Source organism: Nyctereutes procyonoides, unplaced genomic scaffold (genome assembly GCF_905146905.1).
Source record: "Nyctereutes procyonoides isolate TBG_1078 unplaced genomic scaffold, NYPRO_anot_genome, whole genome shotgun sequence".
Lineage (NCBI taxonomy): Eukaryota > Metazoa > Chordata > Mammalia > Carnivora > Canidae > Nyctereutes > Nyctereutes procyonoides.
The window spans coordinates 63,928,754-63,939,215 of record NW_026575046.1 but is presented as its reverse complement, the minus strand read 5'-3'; the positions used below and the strand labels follow the sequence as shown (position 1 = coordinate 63,939,215).

The following is a 10,462-nucleotide window of genomic DNA, read 5'->3' as shown; positions in this document are numbered from 1 at the left end:
GGGAGGCCTAGCACTTCGCAGGAAGTGGCCGGCTGCGCGGAACTGCGCATGCGCCACACGCCCCGTGGGCGTCGGATCCTGTCCGGGGGCCGCTCACCGCAGGGCGGGATCTGGTGCCGCCGGGAGGAGTTAGGGGGTGGTGGGGCAGCTGCCAGCGGCCATGGCGGCAGGCCGCGGCTGGGCTGTGCTTGCCGTCCTCGGGGCGCTGAGTGCTTGTGCGGTCAGCGGCCCTGGGCCTGAGGCCGAGGGGGACACCGGCGGGGAGGCGGCCTGGACGGAGCCGTGGGATGGTGCGGTTTTCCGGCCGCCCTCAGCGCTGGGCGCGGTGGGGGTGGCGCGCAGCCCCGGGGCCCCGCGGCCCGGGGGGGAGGAGGCGGTGGGCCTGCCGGTGCTGCTGTGGTGGAGCCCGGGGCTGTTTCCCCACTTCCCCGGCGACTCGGAGCGCATCGAGTGCGCGCGCGGGGCGTGCGTGGCGTCCCGGGACCGACGGGCGCGGGGGCACCCGCGGACGCGCGCGCTGCTCTTCTATGGCACCGACTTTCGCGCGTCTGAGGCGCCGCTGCCGCGCCTGGCCCATCAGAGCTGGGCGCTCCTGCACGAGGAGTCGCCCCTCAACAACTTCCTGCTGAGCCACGGTCCGGGCATCCGCCTTTTCAATCTCACTGCCACCTTCAGCCGCCATTCGGACTACCCGCTGCCGCTGCAGTGGCTGCCCGGGGCCGCCTACCTGCGCCGCGCGGCGCCTCCGCTAGAGGAGCGCGCCGAGTGGCGGCTCCGGGGCTACGCGCCGCTGCTCTACCTGCAGTCCCACTGCGACGTGCCTGCGGACCGGGACCGCTACGTGCGGGAGCTGATGCGCTACATCCCGGTGGGTGGGGCCGGGCCGGGGCGGGGCCGGGGGGCGAGGGGGCGCGCGGCTGAGGCCGGGACCTCCGTTGTCCGGGCCGACCTGCGGCACCCGCTTGACGGCCGTCCTCTACCCCGCTCAGGTGGACTCCTATGGGAAATGCCTGCAAAACCGGGAGCTGCCCACTCCGCGGTTACAGGACACAGCCACAGCCACCACCGAGGATCCAGAGCTCTTGGCCTTCTTGTCTCGCTATAAGTTCCACTTGGCCCTCGAAAATGCCATCTGTGATGACTACATGACCGAGAAACTGTGGCGCCCCATGCATCTCGGGGCTGTGCCTGTGTATCGCGGCTCTCCTTCAGTGAGGGACTGGATGCCCGACAATCACTCCATCATCCTCATCGATGACTTTGAGTCCCCGCAGAAGCTGGCAGAATTTATTGACTTTCTGGACAAGAATGACGAAGAATACATGAAATACCTGGCATATAAGCAACCTGGGGGCATCACCAACCAGTTCCTCCTGGATAGTCTGGAGCACCGGGAGTGGGGGGTGAATGATCCTATGTTGCCTAACTACCTCAATGGCTTCGAGTGTTTCGTTTGTGATCATGAACTGGCTCGTCTGGAGGCCGAGAAAGCCCACGCAGCCTCTCCCGGGGACATCCCTGGCCCTGAACCTCACATTGCCCAGCCCTCACACATGGACTGTCCAGTGCCCACACCTGGCTTTGGCAGTGTGGAAGAGATTCCTGAGAATGACAGGTAAGGATAGCTGGGGTCCCTGTAGCGCCATCAAATCAAATGGCTGACTTACTTGCTTACTGTGGGCAGTGAGCTAGTAACTAGATTCTGAGGGGATTGTTTGTTGTATAAGAAAATCGTGACATGGGCTTACGCTACCTTTAAAGTGTCAGGAAAAAAAAAAGTATCAGGAGTCTAGTTGGGGAGACCAGACCGAAAAAGCTCAGTAAAAGATGCAAAATACAATTCAAGGCAACAACATGAGGATCAGCTTATGTGAGCAGTGTTTACAATAGTGATTCAAAAAGGCTTCAACCAAAAAAAAAAAAAAAAAAAAGGCTTCAACCAGACCCAGGGGGGCCTGTTCGGAGCAAGTGATGGGGGAGAGACAAAGTTGGGTAGATAAGCTGGGGCCAGGCTCTACAGAGCTTGAATACCAGGCTCAGGAGCTGGACTGTCCTGAAAATCAACTCAGCTGTTTATTCAGTACCTTCCATATGATGGGGGTGGGAATGAGCAGTGCAAAGATGGGTATTTTGAGAGCTTTGTCTGCAGCAGGGTTTACGTCTGTTGGTATAATTATTAGTAGCACCTCCTTTCATTCTTAAAAGTACTCTGATTTGGATGATAAATTATGTTCACGGGACGCCTGGGTGGCTCAGCGGTTGAGCATCTGCCTTTGACTCAGGGCGTGATCCTGGGGTCTTGGGATCAAGTCCCACATTGGGGTGGACTCTTCAAGAAGCCTCAAGGAGCCTGCTTCTCCCTCTGTTTCTGCCTCTCTCTCTGTGTCTCTCATGAATAAATAAAATCTTAGAAAAAATTAAAGTATCTATTTTTAACAAAATCTTTAAAATAAAAAAAATTATGTTCACTCTAAACAAAATAGGACTGCTTTCAATAGATAATAATGAAATGGTGGGCGAATTGGAAGAGAAGTGAGGAAGCTACTGCCACGCTGTTTCCATTGGGAAACAATGTCAGCATGGGAGGTAGGGTGGGAAAATGTTGAAGCCACTTGTAGGAAACCACAGGTGTTCAGGGAGAGGTGATAAAAGATTATTAAGCTTAAGAAAGCAAGGCTGTTAGAATGGCCTGCAGAGACTGGCTTACACAGTGGATGGCAGCAGAGGGTTGTTTGTATACACTGCTGGCACAGTTTGGTTCTGGGAATGGAGTCCTCCTCCGCCAAGTAGTTTGTATCTATACTGAACATAATGCATTATGATTTACTAGAAGCAAAGTGTAGAACACTTAAAAAAGAAAATATGTTTCATCTAGACATTGGACATCACTGCACCTTCATTAAAGGTGCAATTTTATACAATAACTAAAGAGGCTCCAGGCTTTACTTTCAGAGACTTCTGGTTCCATAGTCTGGCCCTTGCCCTGCCTTCCTCTGAACTCCTTCCACATTTGGGAACCAGGAGTGAGCAAGTCAGGAAGTTTAACTCATTAGGGGTGGGTTGTGTGGGCTGTATGATAAATACACGTTTGCAATTTACTGTCACCTGTACTACTACTAGATTTACTTCACATTTCCTCCCCTTCAAAGCAGAGCCCTGTCCCAGCCAGAGACTGCTGTATCTGCTTAAGATTTCTTTGACTCAATTCAGAGAAGGCAGGACTCATAGCTGTGTAGAGGTTCCATAATCCAACTTTTCTTTTGATGTTTCAGCTGGAAGGAGATGTGGCTGCAAGATTATTGGCAAGGTCTGGACCAGGGGGAAGCTCTCACTGCCATGATCCACAACAATGAGACAAAGCAGATGAAATTTTGGGATTACCTACATGAGATCTTCATGAAAAGGAACCAAAATCTCTAATTACCCTTGCAAGAGCCTTTAACTTGGTAGAGCTAAGGAGATGGAAGTCCTTATTCTACTATGGGACATAAGGGGCATCTGCTGCACAACCCTTAATGAACACTGTCTTATAATGAGTTCAAGGAATTCCAGTTATATCCACTGATATTTTAGCCTAGTGATGTGTATCCAGTGTCTCAGCTTGTGGTAATAAGGCCTCCAGTTCTTGGATTAGTGGGAAGCAAAAGCCTGAAACACCCACTCATTTCAAAGTGCTGATTGAACAGAATTTTAAAGGAACAACATCTTTCTCTAGCCATTTCATCCTCTCAACTGTGATTGGAACAACACCTTGGCACTTGGCTAAGAATGAGGTAAGATGGGTCAGGTTTAGGGTCTTAAAACTTTGATGCTGTTCCTTAAACTCTTCATTATTTAGTACTTTTTCCTAAATCTTTTCCTCATCTCCTACTTTATATACTGTTATCTGGGTGGTACAGCCAAATTCCTGGTGGGTTGTATTCTGGTTCTTTGGAATTGTATTTTTTTATGTCATTTACTTGCCTTTGATGTCAAACTTGTTTAATTTAAATGGATTTTTCTTTCCTGCTTTTCCACAGTATCTAATGAAGATGCAATGACCTTGCCACCATCCCTACATTCATTCTCCCCTGCATTAAACTGGCTATAGATTTGACAGCTTTTTTTACTGCTATTTTGTTTGTTTTTAGAGCATATCTGGAATTCATTCTCGACTCATGCACAGAAAGATTCAATGGCTAATATATGCCATGTCATTTTAATGAATTGTCTTGCTCTATTTTAGGTTAGAGATTAAGACTGGAAATGATGACAGAAAAAAGTCTCTTTGATGATTTTTAATGATTTTGAAGTGTTAAAATAGACCAGTGCAAATCAAACTGCAGATTTTATAAGTCTTAGGTTTTTTTCTGTCTGCCTGATGAACTCGTCCCTCTATTTTATTATTATTATTTTTTTATTTTAAAAACTTCACGTTCTTTTTACTCGCAAGTCCAATTGAATCTTTTTTTTTTTAATTTTTATTTATTTATGATAGTCACAGAGAGAGAGAGAGAGAGAGAGAGAGAGGCAGAGACACAGGCTGAGGGAGAAGCAGGCTCCATGCACCGGGAGCCCGATGTGGGATTTGATCCCGGGTCTCCAGGATCGCGCCCTGGGCCAAAGGCAGGCGCCAAACCGCTGTGCCACCCAGGGATCCCTATTTTATTATTTTTATATGCTACAAAAGTCCCATTTTCCCCAGAGTCATGAAAATTATGTTGGAAAAAACAGCCCAGCAGTATAGTTGTAGTAAGTATCTCATATTATGTAGCATTTTTCATTTTATGTGGGATGAATACTCCGACTTCATTCATTCTGTTACTGATACACTTCTGTATAACTTTGTAATACTTATCGAGGCTACATTTTGATGGAACCCATCTCCTCTTCCTAAGCGCGAGGAGATGAGAGGTGAGGCAAAATAGCCAGAAGTGGCTGGCTAAATAAAAAGCTGTGAGGCAGATTTGAGGGTATAGCTTCAGCCTTTTATTGCTGTGGTTTGAAAATAAAGCTTAATGGGCAGGGGGACCATTAGCTTTTTCTGGGCCGGTGGAAAAAGAATACTTTGGATCTTAACACTACTCTGGTTGTAATGTACTATTAATGCATTAATTAGCACTAGAGAAGTTTCATCTGCCTATCAGTTTATCTGTTTGTAAATTAATGTGTATACGTACCTTTATATACACACGCATACTAATTTACAACCAGATGTGTGTGTATGTGTTAGATGCTTTTCAATGAGGGTCTCATCCTTAGTATCCTGACATCTAAGGATGTGGCCAAGGAGAACAATTTGGGCTGGATTTCACTGCCAGGGTGGTTCTTTTTCCATTGTATTTTTTAGTAAAACAACAGCATAGAAAGTTTGCTTAACCTGTTTGGCTTGTGCAGAAAAGAACAAGAGGGGAAGACAGACCTTCAAACACATTTATACTAAAATTGGGTATCGTAAGGACCCACAGAAGAAGTCATATTCAGGGACTCTGATTTCTAAACTTGCAATCTATTTAAATGCAGGTGCTGATTTATAATGCAAAATATACTGTTCAAGTGCAAACTTAGGAATCAGGTTTCAATATGTGCAATAAAAAGGATAAGTGCAATTTGTAAAATCATCCTTCCCTAATTGCACCAGTTCACACTGGCATTCCTTTAGCACTTTTATGTACAAAGTGGGCCAATTGTTTAAGAATGCTTGTGGGCTGGAGACTCATGCCTGCTTTCTGGATAGTGCTTCCCAGACTTTCTCCTTTAATCCTATCACCATAAAAGTATTCATAAAAGAGCAGAGTAAACCAGGTGCTACATTTCCACCAGAATCAGTATCAGGAGAGAGCAAATAATGTGCATTTTCTCTCGTTTGGGCCCAGCTTGCTCTGTCAACAGCAAAAGGTTTAGCTTTATTGGTGGTAGAAGTGTCTGGTTAAGAATCTGTTTTATTTGTGCTGCTGGAGTGGTGGTGGAGCATGGGACTGATGCCTTTATTACTCCATATGTTGCAATTTTCTATTATCTCAGGTTTCATTTTGTATAATAAATGACTTCTTTTTAAACAGTGTGTCTATTTTATTATATTTCTAGGCTGAGTATGATACACTTGGAGACTTGGAAAAGTATGTCAAACATTTGTTCACTTAAGTATTTACTGTCACTATTCTGGGCACCGGGGATTCAGTAAGACAGGGTCCCCCTCTCTCATGGTGCTTACATTTTAAATGGGTGTTGCTGGTAAGTAAACAATAAATGAACAAGATAATTCAAACTGTGATAGGCACTATGAAAAAACTGAAGTGGCTTGATGGTAGGGAGGGGGAGGGGAAAATCAGGGAAGGCCTCTCTGACAGGAACTGAAACTCAACAGATGACAAAGAACCAGTCATGCAGAGATCATTGGGAAAATTAAACATCTGTGATAAATGGTTTTCATTTTAGCACATTAAACTTTACACAACCAAATAAATATTGTTCCTCCAAAGTAGTCCTCTTATGAACTAAAAGCTGTTCAAGTTAGGCTCCCATTACCAGAAACACTTATTGGAGCTCATTTCTTTTTTTATTTAAAAAAATATTTTGACAGGGCAGCCCGGGTGGCTCAGTGGTTTAGCACCGCCTTCAGTCCAGGGCCTGATCCTGGAGACCTGGGATTGAGTCCCATGTCGGGCTCCCTGCATGGAGCCTGCTTCTCCCTCTGCCTGTATCTCTGCCTCTCTCTGTTTCTCATGAATAAATAAATATTTAAAAAATAAATAAAAATATTTTATTTGACAGAGAAGTACAAGCAGGGGGAGTGGCAGCTAGAGGAAGAGGGAGAGCAGGGATCCAGATACAAGCTCAGTTCCAGGACTCTGAGATCATGACCCCGGCCAGAGGCAGATACTTAACGGACTGAGCCACCTAGGCGCTCCTTGGTGCTCATTTCTAAATGCTCTGAGAATCCTTGGCACATCTTTGAATTTTGTAAGAAGCTAAAAGTCACTTAGAAGCAAGTCTGATGAAGCTAGGCATCACAACTGAAGGATCAAGTCTGTTAATAGGAATGATACCACCAAATATCTTCACAGGATTGGAGAGGATTAAATTTGATGATAAATGCTAAAGTGCTTAAACCTCACCCTACCCAATGAGATCATTACAAAGGAGAACAAAGGATATATAAGTAGTAATAACTTTATTTTTTTTAAAGATTTTATTGGGGATCCCTGGGTGGCTCAGCGGTTTGGTGCTTGGCTTCGGCCCAGGGCGCAGTCCTGGAGTCCCCGGATTGAGTCCCACGTCCCGCATCGGGCTCCGGGATGGAGACTGCTTCTCCCTCTTCCTGTGTCTCTGCCTCTCTATGTCTATCATGAATAAATAAATAAATCTTAAAAAAATAAAGATTTTTATTTTTATTTATTTGAGAGCAAGAGAGATTCACAGAAGAGAAAGCAGACCCTCCCACTCCCACCCCACCTAGTGAGCAGAGCGCACTAAACAGGGCTCAATCCCAGGACCCTGAGATCTGGACAGCATCTGAAGGCCTGACTGACTGAGCCACTCGGTCGCCTCTGTATGTTGTTGTTGTTGTTATTTTTATGATAGCTACAGAGAGAGAGAGAGGCAGAGACACAGGCAGAGAGAGAAGCAGGCTCCATGCACCGGGAGCCTGACGTGGGATTCGATCCCGGGTCTCCAGGATCGCGCCCTGGGCCAAAGGCAGGCGCCAAACCGCTGCGCCACCCAGGGATCCCCTTTGTATGTTTTTTTTTTATTTTTTTTATTTACTCATGATAGTCACAGAGAGAGAGAGAGGCAAAGACACAGGCAGAGGGAGAAGCAGGCTCCATGCACCGGGAGCCCGACGTGGGATTCGATCCCGGGTCTCCAAGATCGCGCCCCGGGCCAAAGACAGGCGCCAAACCGCTGCGCCACCCAGGGATCCCTGTATGGTTTTTAAGTAGACTCCACACCCAGCATGGAGCCCAATGCAGGGCTTGAACTCACAGCCCGGAATTCAAGACCTGAATTGAGATCAAGAGTGGGACGCTTAATTGACTGAGCCACCCGCGTGCCCCAGTAGTAGCAACTGTTTATATGAGCCTAATTTTTCTTTACCGCTTTGGGGTGGTCTTAAAAGAGTAAAATCCAACAGTTCTTTTAGAGTAGTTAAAACAGTTAAGAATTAAAAAAAAAAAAAAAAAAAAAAGCATAGTGAGAATCTGTCCCAAACTAACATCTCAAAATCTCATATTCGGGCATCCCCGGGGCTCAGAGGTTTAGAACCGCCTTCCGCCCGGGGCGTGATCCTGGAAACCCGGGATCGAGTCCCACGTCGGGCTCCCTGCATGGAGCCTGCTTCTCCTCTGCTTCTCCTCTGCCTGTGTCTCTGCCTCTGTGTGTGTGTGTGTCTGTCATGAATAAATAAATAAAATCTTAAAACAAAAAATCTCATATTCGCTCCCATCCTCTGCCTATGTCAGCCGTCCAGAGGACGTCATCCTCTGGTTCAGCCAGCTACCACCACCATCAACGGGTGTCCCAGTTATCGGGTCCTTTCCCGGATGTTCCCGGCCTAGCATCGCCCGGAGCCCACAAGAGAGCGGTCCAGGTCAGCGCACGAGCCCCAAAGACTCTCCTCCTAACCTGCACACAGGTCTTGAACAACAGGCGTCCGACCCCAGCCAGTACCCGGCCTAGAAGGCCAAGAAACCAAGCGACCGCCCCTCTTCCTCCAGGCTGCGCGCTTAAACCCGTCGGGTGCCTAGGGGTCACGCAGGGTCACGCAAGGCGACGCAGAGCCTGCCGGGAGCTCGGTGCGCAATGGCGACGCCCAGTCTGCGGGGTCGCCTGCCGCGGCTGGGAAACCCGCGGAAACCTATCCTGAAGCCCAACAAGCCCCTCATCCTAGCTAACCGTGTCGGGGAACGACGGCGGGAGAGGGGCGGTGAGCAATGGGAGCCAGGGAGGCTCCAGAGCGGAAGCGGGACGGATGCACGGGGCGGCTTGTGGGAGAGCCTGAAGGTAAAGGTTTCCTTGTGACTGAGGGTGGGTGCTCTCGTTCTGCTCCTCCAGAGGCGACTTGTATCACAGAGATGTCGGTGATGATGGCGTGTTGGAAGCAGAATGAATTCCGCGACGAAGCGTGCAGAAAAGAGATCCAGGATTTCTTCGATTGTGCTTCAAGGGCTGAGGTGACAGAAGGCTTTTTAGGGTGCCCTCTTTGGAGGAAAATTGGGGAGGGGGACGGATACAAGTAATTGTTCTCCTTGCGGTGACAGAAGGCTTTTTAGGGTGCCCTCTTTGGAGGAAAATTGGGGAGGGGGACGGATACAAGTAATTGTTCTCCTTGCCTCTTGCCAGCTGATAGGAAGTCCTTCTCATTCTAAAAAGGCGAGGAAAATTGTGGGAGCGATTTCACTCACGCCAGAGTGGAAAAGGTTATGGTTTTGAAGGCATTGTCATCTCGAGCGATTTGTTTCATTGCTCGAAGCCTTAGCTATCCCAGATGTAAAATGAGGTTCATATTAACCCCTGCCTTACAGAATTTTGTGAGTTAAATAAATGAATGGGAAAATCGTTTTGTAAAATTTAAAAGTGTTGCTCAAATGGACATTATTGTCTGAAATAGAGTTAAAGATAATGAAGGGCCAGTTGTTTGGATTTAACTTAGAATGAATTGCTAGCTGGCATGGTAGTTTCAGGCCATACAGTCACCTGTAGGTCCCAAGTTCCTTTTGAAAGGGGACTGGGAAGACGACACAGATAATTCCAGGCTGGCTAATGTATTAATGTGCTTTGTGCATTGTAAGAACTGTTGGCTTAAGTCAGGATAAACTGAAGAGCTGTCATTTTTGTTTTCATTCTGTCTTTTCAGGCAGCCCGAAAGGTGAGATCCACCCAGTACATGTTGGGAGAATCTGGGAATTTACCCCCCAAGAAACTGAATACATTGTTACAGAGGTTTCCTAACAAATCTCATATTAGTTGAAAATGGAGAATCATTTTCTATGACTGGACTGTAGCCACTGAGAACTATGCGGAGGTGTTTTAGAGATGTTTGCACTGCCATGCTCTATTTGAAAGGCAAAAGGGGGCAAGACACCTTTTCACCCTTGGGACTCACTGTCAGGATGGAAGTTTTGCTTTATCTTGAAATAAAATTGTCTGAAGAGAACTTGGCCTTTGTTGTAGATTAGGTTCTCCTTCCATACTTGAACTCTGTATCCTCCCCAAGACTTTGGAAGTTCTTTGCTCCCTGATTTGCCCCAGGAGCAGGACAAATTTATTCTTGCTCTGCATTTGAAGGCCTTACACTATTTAGTGCCCTTGCTTTCAGATGCAATAAGGGAGTTGAAGTCTGCCTATGCAGAGGGTTTTTTGGTAAGTATTTAGTGACTGCCTATTTTGTGTATAGCCCCTGGATGCTCCCAGAATCATCAAAAGTTCACAAACTGGTGACCAAAGTTACTGCAGATGTATTTTATTTAGCCAACACAATTAA

At 47.2% G+C, this 10,462-nt stretch overlaps 2 protein-coding genes and 1 long non-coding RNA gene across 4 annotated transcripts; 2 read left to right on the top strand and 1 right to left on the bottom strand.

Moving 5' to 3' along the window:
• The first annotated feature begins 88 nt into the window (after nucleotides 1-88).
• Nucleotides 89-6,038, top strand: FUT11 (fucosyltransferase 11). 2 transcript variants are annotated; one of them, XR_008664454.1, is made up of 4 exons: nucleotides 89-868; nucleotides 990-1,615; nucleotides 3,273-3,773; nucleotides 4,020-6,038. XR_008664454.1 is itself a non-coding variant. In XM_055325897.1 (3 exons), the coding sequence occupies exons 1-3, from the start codon at nucleotides 161-163 to the stop codon at nucleotides 3,418-3,420; spliced, it is 1,482 nt and encodes a 493-aa protein (XP_055181872.1). In that variant the 5' UTR covers nucleotides 89-160; the 3' UTR covers nucleotides 3,421-6,038. The 2 variants fall into 2 exon arrangements, 1 of the variants encoding a protein (XP_055181872.1); XM_055325897.1 differs by having other exon boundaries at nucleotides 3,273-6,038.
• A 1,098-nt stretch (nucleotides 6,039-7,136) lies between these two features.
• Nucleotides 7,137-8,759, bottom strand: LOC129509620 (uncharacterized). The gene is made up of 2 exons (XR_008664378.1): nucleotides 8,605-8,759; nucleotides 7,137-7,322 (listed from the first exon to the last, which is right to left on the bottom strand). It is a non-coding gene; the product is annotated as an uncharacterized LOC129509620 (long non-coding RNA).
• Nucleotides 8,760-8,761: 2 nt separating this feature from the next.
• Nucleotides 8,762-10,135, top strand: CHCHD1 (coiled-coil-helix-coiled-coil-helix domain containing 1). The gene is made up of 3 exons (XM_055325396.1): nucleotides 8,762-8,905; nucleotides 9,034-9,152; nucleotides 9,836-10,135. The coding sequence occupies exons 1-3, from the start codon at nucleotides 8,782-8,784 to the stop codon at nucleotides 9,947-9,949; spliced, it is 357 nt and encodes a 118-aa protein (XP_055181371.1). The 5' UTR covers nucleotides 8,762-8,781; the 3' UTR covers nucleotides 9,950-10,135.
• The last annotated feature ends 327 nt before the right edge of the window (nucleotides 10,136-10,462 follow it).